Raw genomic sequence first — 21,615 nt, forward strand, 5'->3', positions numbered from 1 at the left:
TGTACCAAACGCACCTGAAAAGCTTTTAGTTCAACACCAAATGTTAAAGGGTTCTAAATGACAGGATTTAGCGAGCGCCACTGGAACATTTCCTGGCGATGCTAACACTGACTCCAGGGGAACACAGCCTAAAGCCCATTTCTCCTTCTAGCTGTACCTCGTGGAAAAACGCCAGCTAGGAGCAGCGTCTGGTAAACAACCAGGCACGGTCACTCCTGGGATTTGTCACTGAAGGCACCGAGCATCAGTGAACGAGTTGCGCATAATTATACAGAGTCTTCACCTACAGCGATTCCCTTGGGCCATCACTTTCCTTCACAGCGGGAACCTCATTTTAAAAATGACTGTTAGAGCAGAGTTAGGGACAGAAATGTTCCATACTGCCCTTAGATGGGCTGGTGGTTTTTGAACAGGAACAACCAGAAATATTCTCAATTAAGCAATAAAATTCAGGATGCTCAACCCCAAGGTACTACCAGTGGAAGTTAATTTAAGCCAATTTAATTAGAAGATTTAGTCAATTAGTTTTAACTCCTCATTTAATTAGAGCAGCAAAAGCAAAAAATACATAGAAAATACTTCCCCCTTGCACTTCTGTTTGGCTCCTCTTACAAAAAGCTGCACTATGAATTACAAAAGGATATTATGTGGGACAACAGTCTGATGTCACTGTATCTTTAAACCAGGAATACTAACAACAGTGAAAGCTCCCCATCTCACCCAGGCAGTCACAGATGTCACTGGGACAAAGGTTCAGATCATGGGAAGCTGAAGGTACGTGAAAGAGAAAGCCAAGGAACGGCTGCTTTACTTCTCCTCCCTGAGGAATAACTCATTAAAAAGTCATTATCTCTTTGATTTTTATAGTTTCTGTCTATAACCTGACAAGTTAAAATATCTCTTAACATACAGCTAATAGATGTCTGTCAGAGAAAAGTATCAAGTACTTCCTATCTGATTAAGACTATTTTTCTTCAAACTAATTTAATTATTCTGTTGGTTCCTGTTAGAACACCTGAAGAAAGCTCCCTAAATAAGATTCAACATGTGTAATTAGTATAAAAGGCTAAAACCTCTCCAAACATTCAAAACCTAAGAAGCCTTAAGTAAAATTGGGAAAACTCATCTAGACATCCTTCATGTTTTCACAGTATCAAAACAAGTGGGGCCTGTCTCACTGTAAGATGACGCAAAACTTCAAAAAGAAAATGGAGGTGCAGCTTATTTTTTTTTTCTTTCACCAGCTCTTAAGGTAACAAATACGAACCCCTCCGATTCCCTGTATTGCACGAAAGTGACCATAAGCCAATTTCTTCATGCAAATCTTAAACTCTGTTTAATATGTTAATAAGAACTTAGATGCATCTTGAAAAAGAACACCATATACACTTCGGAAAAAGATAACATGAACCAACTTGCATAGTTGCAGTCCATAATCTGTTATATAGCATGTATTAGAATTGCTCAATTTTATCAGAGGCTTATGAAATGCAAATTTTAAATTATTGTTCCACTTGCAATGTGGTAAAAACAATGCAATAAGGGAGGCAATGGGTTTTCAGACATGCACAGCTTGCCCATACATGACTTACCTGGCATTAGCTTATGTTACTTTGTCATAAAGAGTATCATTCCCACACAGGCACTCTTTGTCTATCCAAAACCTCTCTCACTTTCAGAAAAACCTTACTGCAAACATGGGTAAAAGCCCCAAGTTCAGCACAGACAAGGAACATTCAATTTGAAATGAAGATGTACGGACATCCCCCTCCTTGTACTGCACTGCAAGGCTGGTAACAAGCCTGCGTAACCTCTGCTACCACCCTAGCCTTCCTGCTTGAGTGAGCGCATGCAGGAGCCGTTCCCACTGGTCAGAAGGCAGAGAATTCACACACCTCGCGTCACATACCAATTACCGCAGCAGCTATGTCCCATCTTCTCTGCTGAAATCCTCAGTTTCTTTGGTCTCTGGAAAGCGTGACTGGTCTTATCTTTCACTGGAATATCAAACCAAATGAAGGAGTGGAGGCACTCCAGGGACCTGCCCAATGCTGTAGCAAAGGAAAGAGTTACAGAGTAAAACCAACCAAATGGCAGGACATCAGGGACAAGAAGATCCTTCACTGCTGGCAGCGATGGCAAAACCCCCACCATGAGTAATTTATATCAAATATTTGTAAGTAATGTCATCATGCTCAGCATGTTTCAGACAGCAACAAGTACACTTTAGAGGATGCCAAGCAAGAGGGGTTAAAATAGGCCTTGAGAGATGGGAGTGTTGCAGATCCAGCAGAACCAGTTACTAGAGAAAAACCACAATCTTGACATTTTCTAGTACCAAATTATTAATTGAAATGTCCAAATTATTAAACTGTATTTGGAATAGGTAACTTACTTTTTCTTTTAAATAAAGGTATTCTCAGGTGCATTTCTGTTGTGCAACTGATACATAGCAGCCTCTTTGCTCACCCCAGGCTTCCAGTATGATTCAAACTTGCCACTGGCAGAGCTAACAGGATTCCAGCTACTAGAATCTAGGAGAGCAAGACTCAAAACTTGTAATGCATGTTTTTTTCTTTAACTCCCCTGCCTTAGCTGTATTTTGTCAAGATGTGTCTATCCTTCTACTGCCTCATCAAACTCTTATTTCCCATTTTATCCACTTCCTTAGCTCTACCATTTTAACAAGTTTTAACATTAGGAAAGCACTGACTGCGGGGTTCTTAGTCAGTTTGCATTTAAGTAAGAAAGAGCCCACTGATTTCTATTGCTCCATTGGTTAGTGCAGCCTACACACATCATTCATTAAGCCTTGCCTGGCAGCAAAACAGATGGCCCAAAACGAAAGCAATGACCTTTTGGCATATTTTGCTGCAATAATTTACCATGTGACCATTTTCAGCAGTTCCTCCTGTACTTCTGACAGAATTTACCAGTATCCTTGAAGGCAACAGACAACCACATACAATTACATCAGTTAATCTAGCACGTTAGCTTCGTGATTGTATTTTAGGCAGTGATGGGATGTTTTTTAAGCATTTCCACTCTTGCTAAATCATCCTGCCCTCACACCGTAAACTGATGTACAAGCACAGCTGTTCTTGTGGCTCCACGGCGAACTATCAGTCTGAAAAATACCACGGGGGAAAGTCTCAATCAGATTAATTCCTTGCTATGGTTCGTAATGTAGCGATACAAACAGTTTGGCACGATCCAGTGGGAACAAGTAATAAGAGACTGGTTAAGCCAGCATTTTCACTAGAGAATTGCACATCAAAACTGTGCCCACACACATGAGGTTTTGCATTGTGCCTGAGGCACAAGCAGTCCTTCCTTTCTGCCAGCTCTGCGACAGAAGTAATCTTTGACAGAGAATGAGGTGGACTTTAGGACAACTTTAAGCCAGGAACTTATCTACCAAAGAAAGTGAAGTGAATACTGGTGCACTTATTCTGTTAATGTTTCTTTACTTGCCTGTGCTTTTAATGTATCCTAAGTAATATCTACATTTGGAGATGTGCAATGTGCATATACATGACAACGTCCATCATCCTCTGGATGTCTCTTACGGAATTACGATGTGGACTAAAAATGAGAGAGCTATGAATAGCTTTGAGAAAATAAAAGATGGAGTCCCATATCTGTGTATATACATGTGATGGATGGTCATTTGTACCTAGAAAATCCAGGGCTGAACAACTCTTTAAAAGAACATTGATTTCAAAGTCTGGAAATTCACAGGGAAAAAAAAATCTAAAAATAAAGAGAGGAAAATGGTCATCAATGAAGCTTAAGTTGAAGACCAAGAGAATGGATAATCTAGAGACTGAAGGGATGAAAAATCTCTTGAGAACTATTGTTTCAATAAGACCTAGCCACTTAGAAAGAAAAGGAATTTAAAAAGAAAGCAAGGGTGAGGAAAAGCGAAAAAATTAAACGCACAAAAACCTAGAAGAACAACAAACCATCTCAATATAGGCCCAGTAAACTCAGGGGTTCCAGCAGCCTATGCTGCTCTCCATTTATCCTGCTGAGATAAGTTTCAATGACAAAGCATTTCAGCTATTTCAAAGAAATATGTGCTGGAAGAAGCATGAGGAGCTAATAGCAAATGTCACATTCTATCCCAAACTAGCGCTAAATCTAAAACATACATAGGTTACTTTTGAAACAGGTCAATCACTTGCACTGGAATCACAGCTCTTGCCTCACCCCGTACCCTCAGCATGCTAGAAGTTGCCAACCTTGCATTTTATCTCTATTGTTACTTGCACAGAAATTACATTTTGGCTTTTGATTGCCAGCCTCCTCCTGTCTTGCAATTACATAAAATACAGGACTAAGGGTGATTATCAACTTTCATAAAGCAATGCTGATACAGTAGGGCTTACTGCCCAAGTTTTACCGGAAAAAATACTAAATTTTAACAAAAAATGTTTTCTCTGTCATTTCAAACAACAGGAATCAGGTTTACTGTTTGCACTTGATGGCACTGCGACTCCTTCTGTTCTCTCTGATTTGTATTGTCTTTCAAAGCAGAAATGAAACAGGAAATGTGTAAATTACAGAAAAATAAAGAGTAAACACCCTATCAAAAATTGGCAGCAATAAGGAACTGTTGCTGGAACGACGGATTCTTTTGTTAATAAACAACAGCTACTTACCTCGTGATATCCGATTCTTCGAAATATATATCAGTTACAGTCTCAATATTCATGGGTCCTCATGCACCTGACTTTGGATTCTTTTGGCCAAGAGTGTGTATTCAGACTGCCCTTATGCCCTTGGTGTCACTGTGTCCCCTTTCCAGAGACAGAAAGAGAAGAACATAACTGTCTCTCAGTAGTAAGGAAGGCTGATTATGGAATACATATGGAGATCACATCTCAAATAAAAAGAATTAAGAAATCCCTTACTGTAAGTAACCATTCCTTCTTTGAGATTCCTCACACTCAGGGGTTATCTATATAGTAGTTTAGATAAACTAAACTGAACAATTCTGTCAATTTCTGAATGGAGTGTGCATGAAAGATTTATTACACACAAACTAATGTATTTTAAAGTTATCCGTTTACTTACTTTGCTTTAATTTTCTTTAGTGCTATATATTGAGATGGGAAAAGTAATGAGGCAGAACGTGCCATGCAGGATAACGGCAGTACTTAGAAGTCCATTGACTAATAATTTGAAGACCGCTTAAGAAATGCAAGATTGTATCGTGGCATCTTCATGCTGAGTAATACGACCTGAATGCATGTACCAACCAGACTGTTGTTCTATACAGAGTATTGTTACACAAAGTTGCAGCAGCTGGTCACGTTAAGGGTGTACTCCATTCTTTACGCTAGTTGCTTTAAACAAGCTAATTCACACAAAAATGTACGAGAAGGAAAATAACATCTCTCTACATGAAAAGCTGGCGCTACAGTTGGCAAAAGACAGGCCCTAACAAGGTTCATAACTCAGAACCAAAGAAACTAAGAATTAACTGACATGATTACAGTGTTCATTGTGGTCTAAAAGGGAACAACAAGTAGAGTTTGAACATAATCTGAGAGATAACTGGTCAAGGAGGACAAAACTCAGCACATGGTATATATACACAATACAAAGGTGAAGAAGTTTATTTACCGTCTCTAAAGGGTAAAATCTAGTAACACTAATTTGACAATTTTGAATTGAAAAACCTCCTATTATTGGGGATGAGGAAATTAATGTAACTTGCCATTTGTCTCAAAGAAATTCAAACACATTACACTGGTGTTAGTGCAGTGTGTCATTATGCTTCATTCAGAAGCCTCGTTACAAATCAGGTAACTATTCATTCTCTGCTCTAGCAAAAATCTCAGCACAATGTTTTGCTCCCGGTACAGAAAAAGGGTGTCGAATATTTCCAGGTACCCATAGCTGCTCCTATTTTTCAGCCATCAGCTCGTTTTGCACCTTGTTAAGAACCACCAGAACTGAACTTGCTGGAAAGTAATCTTTCTGCCTTTTCAAAAGGTTTGGGGGCGGGGGGTGGGGTGGGGGTGGGGGTGTTATTGTTTTTTAAAATCTAATGGGTGACAGAAGCCAAATAAATTTTGTAAGATCAGTATCTAGCTGAATGCTTTTAATTGCAAAGTGACCAGGAGCCTTTTTAACAAAATTCGTATCTTTAACTGAGTTGTAGTTGAAAGCCACCAAGAAACAGCTCAGAGGTCAGCAGCTGCTGCTTCTGAGAACCACAGAAATTTGGCTTAATGAGATTTAGTTTATATCTTAAAATTTTGGTTTGGACCATACAGAAGTTCCCATATAATATTTGGAAATAAAACAGTGAAAATAAGAAATGTTTCTTGTTTCAATATTTAATCCAAGCAGACACAGACACAATTTATAAAATTATTCTATTGCATTAAAGTTTTATATAGCATTTAACTTTTATGAATGTTTTTCCTTCAGTGTATCATATATTCATATTTTAAAATATCTTTGCACAGTCCTTTGTGCAACTACATGCTAAAAATCTGCAAATGCACACTTAACACTAAACAGCACAAAAAATACATTCTGTATCCATTCATATGCAAATTTAAAACATTTCACTTGGCAGATAAACAATGAAAAGTTATTTTAAAAAAATCAGAAACTACAAAAATGCGCACATAAAAGTCTTCCCTTTTGGATTTTTAGTAAAATACTGCTCTGTATAAGATCTAATGAAAAACTCCAGTGCTTACAAAATACTTTATATCTATGAGAAAAACAGATGCTTAAATTTATATCTGTATGAATTAAACATAATCACCTTGTTAAAATATAAAACGGAAATCATAGGGGACATGGCATAGGTCAATGCAGATGTCACATCTACCAGGACGTGTAGAACTGTAATTAACTGGGCACCAGGCAGTCAGTATCATAGAATACATAAACTGAAAACCAGGGACTAATACAATATGCAGCAGCTACAGAATGAGTCTTTAACTAGCTATATATACTAAATATAGCAATTCTCTTTGAAGAGGGAGACGTCTTAGTTGGAAGTAATTAATAATAAAAATTGCTGTGTTTACTGGTGTTAGTAGTGTCCTTCATAACTTACTTTCTAAAAAATTTGCAGAAATCGGCTAACCAGATATGTCAAAACTCTGTGATGCAAGAATCTAACATAGTCTCATCTCCATCAGAGGAATTTCTAAACAGATCTTTTCTCTGATGATCAGACACTTCATACAGGATATGGGGGACTAACATCTGTGTCTCATAACTAAATTTCACATAAACGCTTCTAAAATATTGGCATGTCAGCATAGTGTCAGTCTCATGTTGCTAATGACAATAAATCACCACAGCATACAACTTTCCCTTCATGCAATATGGCTTCAAACCCTCTTGAGACTAGATGGCTATGAAGAGAACAACAAAATCAATGTATTTTAAGACTGTATATAGACTGTTCTACAAGGTTTATGATAGTAAGAAAAACAAAATAAAATTTCTTAACCTTGTTTTTACCTCTGTGATCCTTTTTATCGGGCTTGTTGCTATTCTACAAATACTGCTGAGGCAACAACTGTTTCAGAGAAATCAACATAAAAAGTCCTGTAACATAGTGGTACTACACCAAGGAATGGAGGCAAAGATCAAAGGGAACTGAAAGAAAGGCTACAGATTTGCAGATCCAACATGAAACCTGTTTGGAGGAAACAAAAATCACTAAAGTATGCTTTATTTCTAAGCTTCCTGGGCCTTAGAGGAAAAATAATTTTTCTGGAACAGATTAGCATAAAGAAGAAAAATGAAGTTTAATCACCATCAGTAAGCAGCACCAACTGAGGCTTACCATTTTCTCGTAGACTGTCAGTAAGAACAGCACACGTGGGTTAGAAATAGTATAGGGGCCTTCGAACCTTCTTTTTTTCCTATATGAACTAACAATGATGGAGTTCTTTTACAACATAGCTCCCTCAAAAAACACAAGTTAAGTTTTGGTCTGAATATTCTTATGGAACCAATAGTAACAGTTTCTGATAATTTAATTTTGCTACACAGAACTTCTATCACAGAAGTAAAAAATAAATATTAAAAGTCACTAGCAATAAAAAATAACCTACCACACAGAAGGTTTCAGGGTGCAGACTAGTAGAGGGAGAAATGGACTCTAAGTAAAAATAACTTTGACAGCCATACTACACAAATGGACATCTTTAAACTCTGGCCATTTTTATAATTTAGAAAAAAATCAGGATATCACTAACATTTTAGGAGGCTATGCAGATCTATGTTGTATGTTGTTTTATCATCAGAAAACAGTGAAATTGATAATGCTGCTAGATTTAAAAAACAAAACAAAAAAACCCCCACCAAACCTCAAACATACCTTACCAAAGAGGTCTCTACTTTGCAAATACTTTTTTTTTTTTTTTTCAATACGTCCCATAAATTCATCTCCTGGAACAGATTCTGCATCAGCAACCACTTTTTGACACTCTAACTCTAGAGATTCAATAATATCTACATTTTGAAAGTTGTAAAGCTGTTGCCCTCCTGTATAAAACCTAGCAGTTCATCGCTAAAGTGAATGTGGCAGTTCCACTGTAGTTAGGTTTTAGTCACGCTGATTCAACTCAGAAGAACCCGGGGAGCCCATATTAAAGCTGCATTTAAATAATTTTTCCTTTCTGTCTTATTATGCTATTTAAAAATAACCTAGAATACAAAGCAATGTTAGATGCCCAACTTATTACCGCTCCATATCCCTCCCAAAAAGCACGGCAATTCTGAATTAAGGTTGCCACTGTTATTGCTGCTTACCCAGTATTGTCTGTAAGCCACTGTTTAGAAACCTAGGCACAATGGGTGGCATGGTAACCTTAACTCAGCATTTCCCAGCTTTTGCTAATTTATGTCAAAATAATTAAGTTTTAACATTATTTTTATAGTTTTCATAACAACCTGAAAATCAGAGCAAATAAAATGTGTTTCATTCTATATTATCCTTAAAGTGGCTGGTCTTTTTAATAGAGCTTTCTGATTTTTTTAAATGATAGAACATAACAGCGGGGGAAGAGTTAAAGATAAAATACACCTAGCTACCATATTTATTCTGCAGATTTTGGTGCGCCAAAATTGACAGCCAGCTTTCTTGGCTTTCGCTTGCTGGAAGTGTTTGGTGTTGATTTGTTATGAGGAACGCTTGGAGTAGCCACATTGTCTTGAAATGAAACAGTGGATTGAGCAGCTTGAGGAGATTTTAAAGGAGCTGAAGAACTATCTTGCTGAATGTGGTCAGAAGACACTGGCTGTTCATTCTTTAGTGGTGCAGCTTGAGGGGAACTCTGAAACTCCTTGAGCTCAAAGTTTTTCTTGCTAGCAGCCCTTTTTTTAGTTACCTTTAAATTAAATAAATATTATTTAACAGAATGCATTCTCAAAAAACTGCAAATATTCCACTTTTAGACAACATGCATACAATTTTTTACAATAATTTTCTAATACTAAATAGTGCTTCACAGTGGGGGTACTGTCGCATTCATCATGTAGGCACATTTTTTACAGAAAGAATATCAAGACAAACCTGCCAATCTTACCTGCAGAGGTATAAACTGGTTGTGAGAACCAACTGGTATACTTCCTGCCAGAGACACATTTCCTGGATAGGAGCCAGGATAATAATGTTTAGGCACTGGCGTTCCCCAGGACACTGGACGAAACATGTGAGATGATGGAGGCATTATATTAGCTGTGAAAATAAGTAACTTTTAGCTCTCTTTCCTCAAAAAGAAGATACCAACTCCCCAAGACCCCCAAAGTACCCCAACTACATTCGTCCGCATGTTGTTTCTCTTTCCAAAAAAGCCTCATATTCTTTGTATTTCCTTGAAAATAGAAGTATTTATTTTTTAATTGAAAAAATCCCAAACAAACAGTTCTGCTTTTACAGAACTACCCCTAGATGACAGCACAGTTAAGAGCACTAAGTCACAGCATCTGCATTTCAGAGCGCACATAATTAGGATCCTCACACCCTTAGCCGAGTGAACTGTCTCGGTAGAGGGTGCAAGTTCAGGCCATCCTTTTGAAACAAGTCAACAATACAGAAACACTGAGGAAAAGCGAGGTAGCAGCTGCTGCATGGGTTACTAGGATCCCACAATGGTGCCAACTCATTAATTACCAGCTGTGAATGTCAGTTTTAGTAGAATACAAAATAGATGGGAACCAGAAAAGTCACTAAGATTTTTAGCAATTTTGGGGGAGGTGACTTACCATGCTAACGTTTGGCAGCGTAAAACAGGCTTGTGATGCAGCACTTCAGTGAAAGTTGGTTATAAACAATAAAAAGCACTAATGCATGGATAAACCAAAACTATATGGGGAAGTGACATGATTCTTTGTACTGAATTAATTTGCATATCGATGAGAAGAGATTCATGAACTGTTTTCAAAGCAGTTCAGACACACAACTACATAACACAAAGACTAAAAACAGGGCTTTCTGGAAGGCATTCATTTTCATACAAAGAACTATTAAAATTACAGGCTATCATGACAATATTCGAAACATGTACTAGTCTAATACTTACCAGGGGGTTGTGCAAATACTGGAGGAATAGATCCAGGTGGTACAGGAACTCCCAGTGGCTGATAATTTGGAAACACTGGTGGAGGCGGAGGTGGAGGCAAAGGGAAGTTTACTCCTACAGAACTCTACGACAAGTGAAACGGGAGATTACAAACAGATGCAATGCAATAGAGACAAAGATTTTAAAAGATTCTCTGCATCCTCACCAAATGCTGTAAAGCAAAAAGTGCAGCTTTCTCCTTTGCTTCAGCTTCAGTATGACACTGTGGTCCATGAACCAACAAACCATTTGATAATTTTATGTGACAAACTGTCATGGTCTAGAAAAATGAGATAAAGATTTTTGAGGGAATTGTTATTGCTGACGAAAAGTGTGAGATAAAACAGAGGATTTGTTTGTTTGCTTTGAAAAAAGGCAACAAAAGGAGCTAAGATTTACTTTTAGATGTATTTCAGTGCTCAGACCAAATGTTTAATATAGGTCAGTTGAAACAAAGTGGAGAACTTTAACCTTTGCAGAAAAAGCTTTTTTTACCTGAGGTGTTTTTAGGAAAGAGAAATCTGGTTGTGACATTCCAACAAGAGAACAAATATGAGAAAGTTCAGAAACAGTAGACAGTGCAGGCTGTGGACAAGGGAAAGGGTGACCGCCAGTTTCCAGCGCTGGTGTGTTCTGAGGGCCTCCACTGCTATGAGGCTTGTTCATATAAGCAGCTGACAAAAGAAAAAAAAACCCAGCTGTATCACAAATATTTCCTGCAAGGACAGGATAGCAAATTCATTACTAGCAGGAAAAAAAAAAAAAAGCATATTTTACTTTTTTCTGGTATTTTCATATCTGATTAACAAAAACCAGGTGAGAGTGTATAAAAAGATTTTTAGATCTGAATAAAGAAGTAGAACTGAAAGAGACAAGACATTTTATTACTATATTTTGAAAATCAGTACTATACTTTTAGCTATATTCTAAAATGTCACTACAAGGTGAAGCGCTGAACTATGAGGTGATGTCTGAACATACCCATTTTTTTTGTTTGTCTATATTGCAAGGCAGCTCCATGGCAATCCTGTCTACCAGGGGGAGCAGGAACATCATTAACTTGGGATTTCACTTCATTCCTTGTTTCCAGGTCAGAGCCATCTATCTTCAAAATCTCTTTGAGCATCTGTGTTCCTTTCTTTAAAAATTAAATAAACCATTCAGGGACATGAAGGCACTCAGATAACACTACCTTCTTACTTAACTCTGAATATCATAATCGGTAACAAAATCTGAATTTTGTTCTCCTATCAGTTAAATTTTATCAAAGCACAGAAAACAGCATCATAGCATAAACAAATGTGTGTGTTAATTTTCTTTGAGAGTAGCTCATTAAAAGCTCATCAGTATGTTTAAAAAGGCAGTATGAGGTTTCATGGAGTGTCTTTAAATAGAAGCATTGATGCTAAGATAGCAGATGCTAAATTGCAATGTAACGATTCCTGCAGTATACAGACCATTGCGAATGATTGTGGTGACAGATGTTCTTCATTTGTAGCTCTGTCTTCCTTGGAATAAGCCTGCACTTCATTTTCTTTGGAAATTTTCAAAGAAGCTAGAAGGCCTTCAAGTTCATTGTCCTTCTTGAAACAAATTAAAAAAATAAGATACATCAACTTAGTATATTACAAGCAGATACCAGAGGAAAGGTATATCAGTTTGAGACTTAATTTTATGCTTATTCACGACGTTCTTCTCTTAGCTTGGGCAGATCACAGTCACATCTGCTCAGAGTGTGAACAGATATCCAGAGACTACATGAAGTTTTGCATACTAAAAAGATGCAAGTATTGACCAATAGAGAACTGATTTAAAGAATGATCAAGCTTATACAGGTCTGTCTTGTATCTGTCATACAATGAACTTGCACATAAGTGAGCAGGAATAATTGGAAGAAAATGGACTGGAAACTGAAGTTACTCAATAAGCATAAGAAAATCAACTATCTAGATCCTACCTTTGCACCCGTACAGGGACTGTCAACTGCAGCCTTCTGAACTACAGGCAGGTTGGGACTTTCATTCCTCCTCAAAAGTTTCACATTGTACTTATTCACACCTGCAAAACTCTGAAATAAACTGCGGCATTTATTATTGAATACTAATACTCCATTACTCATTATAACACGTCATATTAGAAATGCATTTGCAAATAGCTTTCACAAGCTAATAATCTTATAAAGGATTTCAGCTTACTGAAAACCTAGCTTTTGTGTTTTCCCATTACAGCATAGCTTTTAGAGTCTGAAAGGAATAGGAAAATCATTTGGTATCATCTTTATACGTTACACACTTTCTCTCATTTTCTGTCTATAAAAATCTCTCGAGAAAAAAAATACCTCCAAAATAAAATTTACCTAAGTAAAAGAATCAATTAAGACACCAGTTAAAGAGAAATCTGTAAAATGATGAATCAGATCAGAGTAAAATTAAAAGAAAAGAATACATGTACTCAGTACAGAAGAAATTACCTGTTTGTTTGACATTTTATTATGTGGCTGACTTTCACCTCTTGTAACTTTGGAATCTTCTTTAACTACAAAAGAATGCATTCTTTTGAAATGCTCTTAAAAACCATAATAATAATCAAGACTCAAAAAAATTAATAACTCCATACAAGTACAGAGAGTTAATTTGAATGGTTGCATCAACTGTTTAATTTATGCTTTATAGATCATTTGGTGTATGTTCTTCTTCTAGGATAAAATAAAATTAAGTATATGCAAGAATATATCTAATATACGATCATAAGCCAATTTTCAAAGCCAAATTGTGAGGGTTTGTTCTTTTGTTTTTATATCAGATGGGTGGAAAGCCATCAGAACAGCTTGATCAAAACATTGAGGCTTAAGTGTGGAATAACCTAATATGCACACCTGGGACGTTATTTGACAATAAAAAGTGCAACATAGTGTTTACATAACTATAATAAACTATTTTCTGTTGCTAACTACAAAAAATTCCATAGGCACTTCCATGAAGATCAGATAAAGCAAGTAGTTCTCCTAAACAAAGTTTCTAATTATAGTACTCACATTTTTTATATGGCTCCTGTTTTCTCTGCTGACCTTTAAAGCTGCTGTCATTGAATCCTGGCTTATAGAAGTGATTGCCAGCTCCCAGCTTGATTTCCTGAGGTAGAACTGCACCCTAGGATTTCAAACATCAAACCTTAACCAGAAAACTATGTATCAGCAGTCCTATATGATTACTTCTTTACAGAGCTATGCATACCCTGTGTAACAATATTTTCATCCAGAAGATTTACTTATAACATTAACGAGAAAGTTTTCTGATGTAATGAGCTGACATATACAATTAAGCACCTCCATACTTTGAACCCAGGGATCTGTCTAAAGTTTATATACTAACCTTCTCATGCACGTTTTGCTGAATGTGGTGAGACTTGCCAGAATTCTGCAATGATTGCCATATGCTGCAGAATTCATCATCTTGCTTACTCTGTGCCTGACAAAAGAAGAAACAAACACCCCCATCAACCTCAGCAGCTATAAACTCAACTTTTGAACAGCTAATCATATACAAAGACATTCTGAAAATTTTAAGTTCCATGTTTACCAGTGCTCAGACAACGTAAGTTTCCATACTGACACTAGTAGAACTTGCAGGTATTAGGCTATTGTGGTGTGTTGTATTTACATAACAGCTTTTCCTAAGAATCACTATTAAATTGAAATGAGCTTAGTTTGTTTTGATATTGTTTTTGTTTTGTTATTAACTGAAGTTATGAACATCAGAAAGATCACCAAGCTCATAATTCAAAATGGTTTCAAAAGCATGCTTTCATACTGGTGGTATTCTTAAATTTTACCATTAATGTATTATTTTGTAAGGCCTTATATCAGTCAGGCTCAATTGCTTCATAACATTACATGTACGTTATCACAGAACTGAAGCCCAGCTACGTAAAAAACACTTTTGAAAATCTGGAATCCAAACAAGGATAGCACAGGATACTATTCAAGAACTGGAACACATTCTACTCCAGTCTGGACTGAAGTATCTGATGTACTAAAACAATGATATCTGTTAACATGAGAAAAGGACACCCACTCTAAACAGGGGGCCAAAATAAATATTGAGACGTTTAGGTCCAACACTAAATGAATCAGAACACTCACCTTGTTTTTCTGATTGCCACTCAAAAATGATCCTTTCTGGGGTGAGTGAGAGTTGCCCTGATTTTCAGCCCTGAGATTGTAATGCTGTCTTCCATTCAGCTGCTAAATCATTGAGAGAAATCCAGAAGTGTTTCATTGCCTTAAATTTTCTTTTGGAAAGCAGTTTTTCTTGTATAGACTTATAAAACATGAGAGATAGATTTTATTTTTTTATAAGTGACTTCTCTAAAGAAAATGAGCTTAATGAGTGAGTTCAAGTTGCTATAGGTGTGTTTGAGAAGAAGTATCTAAACGAATGAGAATCCCAATTCACCTGTAATTTTTTCCTCCTTTACCGCATTTTCGAAGTAAATCATAACCAAGAAGCAAAACTGATAAGGAAATCATGTCTTCTCTTTCCAAGCATGGACAAACTTGGCCTACAGGAAGCATTACTTGCAACAGAACTTTAAGGAAATAGTTGGCATCTCTGACCAATCGAACTGTTTGTTGACACCAAATGTGGTACCACCACCCTGAACTAAATATTTGCCTCTTGGAAACACAACTGGAGCTACTCAAAGCAAAGCAACTGTCAATAAGGAACTTTTGGTCTCTTTCATTATTGGATTAACTCATTCTCCAAGATAAGGATTATCCTACTTCTAATATACTGACATAAAAATCAAATTTTGTTTGTACAAATGAAGATGATAACCATGGTTATAATTCGGCTACTAGGGAAAAACATTTTTGTACAAATGAAAGAATAGTCTTACTTGAGTGGGAACAAAAAGGGAGCGAGGAGAATGGTTGAGGCCTCCCAGATGCACCTTTTGTGAGCATACAGATGACAGATCAGACGCATACGAATTGTAGTTATTCACAGCTGGCTGAGGTTTAACTACGGCCGTCAGTTTTTGATTTCCCATTTCTGACCGACTACCATGGGACAGGTTAATTAAGGCACTTGATGGCAGACGATAACCTCTGGCAGGTGAGCACCTTAAGAAAAGCGAATTACATAGTTGTTTCATGTAGTTTAATTGTTGACATTTCAATATATCTGATTTAATAACACCGTTGCCTCTATGCCAAAAGATAATGACTCAAGTTTGACCAGCAGATGCTGAAAACTGTATCCAATATAGTACCATTACACACAACGTTTATCCCATTGTGCTCCCCTTTGGCCTCTGGCTGTCAAAACCAGAAAACAAGAGAAATCACTACTACTTTGAGTTTATATTGTACCTCAGTACTGAGCTCAAAGACATTTTAAAGATGAGTGAATTGTTATAGCATAGTTCTGTAGTAAATATTTCTATAAAAAATTATGAACCAGGAAATAATATTATTTTACTTTTCTGAGATGAAAACTGAAGACAGTAGCAGAATTATAAATTGAAGTTAAGCAGCATTTAGTCAGTTTTATATCTTCCTTTATGATTCTGAATACTGAAGATTATTTATGTTACAGGACATGCTGTTGCAAGGGATAGTGTTTGTTATGCTTGCTGAATGCAGGGAATAGGTAAGATTCTCTAATTTCTGTCATAAAAAAACCTTTATTTGTCTAAGAACAACAGTAAAATGAAGCCTGCTGGGTAAACTAGTGCACTTAGAAGTTCACCTGCTTAAATACTGAAGAATTATCACACTGTTTAAAACAAAAGCATTAACCATGCCTCCACCTCCTGAAGAACAGTTTTGGGTTTTAATGGCAGTTAGAATTTAGTGCTTAAGTATCCATTACTGAGAGTTCAGAGTCTCTCCTTCAGAGAAACAGATGATTACTATTGTTTAATCTATATGTTAAAGACATACTGATAATAACTTGTTTTCTAAATATTTGTTTTAGAAAGACATTTGGATCTAGTGATTCTACTGGCTCGTATTTCCTTTCTACAAATCAGAAGCTTCTAAACACACACAAAAGCCTAAAGAGCATTTCCAAAATGTAATATGCTTCATTAAAATTGTCTCTACTCAAAGAGAAAAGAGAAACATAAAAGAAATAAAACCCAAACAACAGTGTTGAGAAAGAAAGTTTTAAAAAGAGGCATTAAAAATACTCAACAAAGCCAAAAGCAACAATTTCATGTCATCTATACCAATAGCATGAAATGACTATGAAACTGCCTGCACAAACCTTATAGTTAGGCCTCCAAGGAATTCTTCATCAAACAAAACTTCAAAGAGCACATCTGTTTCTCTACTGGCTACAGAAAACAAAATTAAAAGTCATCCTACATATTTAACAACCTACATATTTAGCTGTTTTCATCTAAATTATGAAAATATCTATATTAGTTATGCAATAAATAATGAAAAGACCAAACCCTAACTAATCATCAACTAAAAAATCCTTATTCCTTAAATAATTTCATTATCAGCAATTTGGAAATGCTTCTCAAAGTCATATATTGCTGCCCTTTTAGATATACTTTCAACAGAAATGTACCACGCGTAACAACTTATCAACCTGTATTAATAGAACTGCAATTTATAGCAGTACATCACAGCTGTCAGAAACTGCCAGAAAAGAGATGCAAAACACGTTTACATTCAGGCAGTCAGAATCTGACAGCTTTAACATTACCTTCTTGCATAACGACTAATACTCCTCTAAAATTATACTAGTATATCATTGTTACAGAGAAAAGGATACCTCTCTTAAAAAAGCTGCATGCAAATCTAATCTGTTCAAGATTCTGTTGGATGCAAACTGAATGAGAAAGCAACTACTTAAATGCCAATTTCTATTACTAGTTCTCAAATGGCCAATGTGGTTCCGTAAATTCTTTTGTTTACCTGAAATACATTTATGGATAATCTTCTTGTCAAAGATGGTATAAATCCAAGCCATTTAACAGAAATGGAGTATCACACAGTAAAATCCAAATTCCAAATAAAACAATTTGAGACAAATAATATTTGACAAAATTTCTTGTTCAATGTAAGTATTAATTAATTTATTATTGTTTTTATCTCTACTTCTCTTAACTTTGCCCATATCTTCCCATAACTTCATTTTCCTTTTTTGCTGCCCAAGTTCCCTCTCAGATCTCTCTGCCTTCTTCATATTAAGAAGGAACAAAGGGTAAGTAAGTTCTTAGTTAAAGTACAGCTGAATAACACATGAAATTAAAATAGAATACCTGTAGGTTTAATTCAAAACAGTAAATATGTCATTAGTGGCTTCAAGCTGCATATGTTTCATAGGCAAGAAATTTCTGTGCATTCACAACCATTATACAGAACACTTTTCTGAAGCCTGCTTTCACATCACAAGCTCAGCTGTTATACAGCTATAATGCTACAATTATGAAGAAAATATTACCTCCTTTAATTCCTATAATGGTACCTCGAAGACCAACTGGAACGGAAAAGTTCTCTCTCACATTGACAACACGGTCAAACAGCCTATACTCTGCATCTCGATCTGGAACAACCCCATTCTGCTGTTCTAATGGCTGACAATAACCAAAAGACTGTGTTAATGTTTGCAAAAAAATAGAGATTACAATCAAAATGCATTTATAACAATACCTGAAACACACTATAAAGCAACCTTTCTGAAAAGAAAATTGTGTAAGAACATAGAATCTTCCCCTCCCCAGACACAAAGTAAAATTTTTTCCTCGCAACTCCCACTGCTTCTGTCTGAGAAACAGCAGTGCTGTATGTGATCCAAGCCAGACCAAGGGGATCAATTTAGACAAAATAAAACCATCAAGTATAACCTGACTGTATCAGTAACGCAGGTATCTGAAATACCAAGCAAGATGAGCAGTTGGTCCTACGTCAAGAACTGAACAAAAAGCAAAACAGGGAAGAAGAGACAAATGGGAAGCAGATTTTGTTTTGTCTTCATTATATGGCCAATGAGAACTGTAGAAGCATGAAGGACAGAAGGTAGAACAGAACTGAAAGTCCGTATGATACATGACAGAGTTTGTAGTTAGTAGAAATTCCTTTTAGAGACAGACTGCCGTTCTCAAATTGATTTTCCAGAAGGGATCATAAAACTCTTTCTTCCATCAATACTGTCATAAAATTCTACTCTCTGAAAGTTAGTAAGCTCAGGTAAAATAAATATGATCTGGACAACTTAACTTTAAAAAAAAACCCTTTTCACATCACTTACTCTGTACAGCAAATGAGGTTTCACAGTTACTCGCACCTTCTTATTGCTTTGTCTCTGCTAAAGGAAAAGGAACAGAAAGTCATTACAAACTAGTGTAGGAATCAACATTGGATTTCAGGCACAATGAAACACTTGAAAAGATAACGTAGAATTCTTTTGTTTCTTTTAGAGGAAGGTATACAGCTTTCATGAAGTTTTTAGCATGACTAAGTCCAGGTTTTAAAACATGACTATTTCTTACCAAAGCTTTTGCATTGTTTGGCTAATGCCACAATTCATATCAATTTTATTAACATATTGCAAGTAACTTCAAAGAAATCAGCCCATTATTTCATGTGGTTTTGCCCTTAGCTTTTGCTTTAGTAATTTCCATGGCCCCTTTTTTGATCTGTGGCCTTCAGAAAACAACTTTCTAATTTTCCTCAGACCAAAGAGAAAGTGCAAGGGAAGAACAGCTGGGATTGCACTTAGAAACAGCACTTCGGTAGTTCAGAACACCTGTTCCATTCTGTAATCACCAAAAGGCAAAGTTCAGAGCATAGCCTAATGCTGCTGTACTGCCTCAGAAAGAGTGAGTCAATTAAAAAGATTAATAATGAGCTTTTCTGAACTCCTGGGACAATTCAATATTAAAAATTCAGATCTTATGTTACATTCTGTATTCTTTTTCTTTGGAATGACAAGTAGTCTTCAATCGTCTTATTCTAATACAAGAACCTGAAAAATAATGAGCAGCTGCTTTTTTGTTCACCCCTCCTCACAATGATGTCAAGCTGCATACCTTGCATTTCTCTATTTCTTCTTCAATTCTCTCAACAATGGCTGCATCCAAAATTTGCAAGTCACAAGATGAGCGAGACAAAGCAGACACAGGATGTGCCTTTAACCAGGCAACAATTTCTTGAACTTTCTCAGCTCTAAATAAAAAACAACATTAATTAAATCTTTTAACTGCATAAACTAAGCATTTTACCACATTCCCTGATTTAACCAGTCAAGTATTATTCTATAGGCACAATGCTTGCTTACATTCATGAAGTAACAGAATTTAAGAGTTCTGTACGAGCTTACAACAGGGGTTAAAAAAAAACCCCAAACACCTAACTAAATCATGCAACACTGTTTCAAAACTATAACCTGAAAAAAAAAACAAAAAAACAAAAAACCAACTATTTAGTAAATTATGTTTGCATCCAACCAACTAACCATGTCCAGCTGTGATTAAAGGTTCTGTGACCAGCTGTTTCTCACAACACAGAAAGAACGAACTTCAGGGCGTGCCTCTGGTAAAATGGAGCACAAACCTGAGATTCTTGTAACAGATGAGTCCCACAATGTTATGTCTGCCTGGTAAGAGTCCTGTGGAGTGCCGGATCATGCACACTTTTACCAACTCAAGCCTGTGAATAGGGCTTACTAGCTAATAATAAAAGCTTCTTTAATGTTACTATACTGTATCTGGAATCAACGTTGCTCCTCGTGTCCCATGAAACTGACTGCATTATACTAAAAATGTGCTAAGTACTTTAAATTCTATACATGTTATTTTTCAAATTAAAAGTGATCTTAAATAATTAAATAATTATTGCTTATTTTCCAAATGGTATTTTGGTAACTTTCTGACTATTCATAACTATGCTTACCTGAAGGTCACTTCAAAAGCAAGAATTATGAGGTATATATGGAAAATTAGATTTCTCATTTATTGGACTTGAGACAGGAGCCTGACAGAGACTTCGACTCCACAACTGGAATGTACAACATTGTGATAATTTTTTTCAGAGTCATCCCTGAACAATCATTACTGCTCAGGGAACAGCAAGGTTTCAGTTACATAGCAGCCACTACATGATCATCACCAATTTCACAGCATTGTCGGCCTTTATTCTACTTATTCTAGGGGCTGGGGGGGGGAGCAGGGGGAAGAAGGATGGCTTACCCATTCTCATCCTCTCCAGGCCAAATGTCATCTTCATAGAAGATATCTTCCTGGCTATTCTTGGCTATATAATTAAATAGTTCAGGGACCCTAAAACACGAATAAATCGATAAATGTAAGATAAATTTAGTTTCAGCATAGAACAGAAAAAAAGCCTCATCAAAACAAACTTTGACGGGTTTCAAAATTTCTGGAGCCCAGACAGATTATTTTTTACTTAATTTAGTGTCATAATGCTCATTTGTCAAGGGTAAGCTGCTAACAAAATTACTCTATCCCAAAATGCGCTCCTCCTTGGAAGGAGAATATTGGAACAGAAGAAATTCCACCAAGCAATCTCCAAAAGGAAACTCATCAGTTCTTAGAACATCTGCGTCCAGAGGACAAAATCCAAACGCTGACATGAAGGTGGGTAATTTGGATGAAGTTCATATCCAATATTTACCTTTCTAAATACTCAGCAAGTAGTTGCTCTACTGCAGAAGAATACATCCATTCATTTCCAACTTTCTTAGTATAGCCAGGAACTTCTTCATTTTTCTTATTGAACTTCAGGTTTAGCCCCACATTTGCTTTGTGATCTCCATGAGGACTGGAAACAAGAAAAGGTTTATTAACTTGCAATAACATATACGTGTGTGTGTACATACATTAAAAACACATAACATACATCCTCAGCCTTAAACCACAGAAAAATTATATTAATTGTATTGTTTACTTGTTAGCATCGCAACAGCTGTAAATGCTACAGGACATAAGCTGTGCTACAGTAGCTGCTCATATCTTACTGCAAAGG

The 21,615-nt window shown here is 36.4% G+C and overlaps 1 protein-coding gene across 2 annotated transcripts in view; it reads right to left on the bottom strand.

Annotated features, from left to right (window-relative positions):
- Positions 1–6,343: 6,343 nt before the first annotated feature.
- The window catches only part of XRN1 (5'-3' exoribonuclease 1), a 36,387-nt gene continuing 21,115 nt past the window's right edge, over positions 6,344–21,615 (bottom strand). The window contains exons 25-43 of one of the 2 annotated variants that reach the window (XM_086468742.1): positions 21,265–21,411; positions 20,820–20,909; positions 19,662–19,797; positions 18,881–18,937; positions 18,074–18,206; positions 16,883–16,952; positions 15,510–15,735; positions 14,752–14,853; positions 13,982–14,077; positions 13,645–13,759; positions 13,081–13,145; positions 12,568–12,678; positions 12,068–12,193; positions 11,592–11,748; positions 11,106–11,284; positions 10,777–10,890; positions 10,572–10,695; positions 9,576–9,727; positions 6,344–9,377 (exon numbers count right to left, since the gene is read on the bottom strand). In XM_086468742.1, coding sequence (XP_086324868.1) covers positions 9,087–9,377; positions 9,576–9,727; positions 10,572–10,695; positions 10,777–10,890; positions 11,106–11,284; positions 11,592–11,748; positions 12,068–12,193; positions 12,568–12,678; positions 13,081–13,145; positions 13,645–13,759; positions 13,982–14,077; positions 14,752–14,853; positions 15,510–15,735; positions 16,883–16,952; positions 18,074–18,206; positions 18,881–18,937; positions 19,662–19,797; positions 20,820–20,909; positions 21,265–21,411 — 2,491 coding nt within the window. In that variant the 3' untranslated portion in view covers positions 6,344–9,086. The remainder of the gene's footprint in view (positions 9,378–9,575; positions 9,728–10,571; positions 10,696–10,776; positions 10,891–11,105; positions 11,285–11,591; positions 11,749–12,067; positions 12,194–12,567; positions 12,679–13,080; positions 13,146–13,644; positions 13,760–13,981; positions 14,078–14,751; positions 14,854–15,509; positions 15,736–16,882; positions 16,953–18,073; positions 18,207–18,880; positions 18,938–19,661; positions 19,798–20,819; positions 20,910–21,264; positions 21,412–21,615) is intronic. The other variant, XM_086468743.1, reaches the window with a different exon arrangement.

Source organism: Leptosomus discolor, chromosome 7 (assembly GCF_034619465.1).
Source record: "Leptosomus discolor isolate bLepDis1 chromosome 7, bLepDis1.hap2, whole genome shotgun sequence".
In the NCBI taxonomy this organism is placed as follows: Eukaryota; Metazoa; Chordata; class Aves; order Leptosomiformes; family Leptosomidae; genus Leptosomus; species Leptosomus discolor.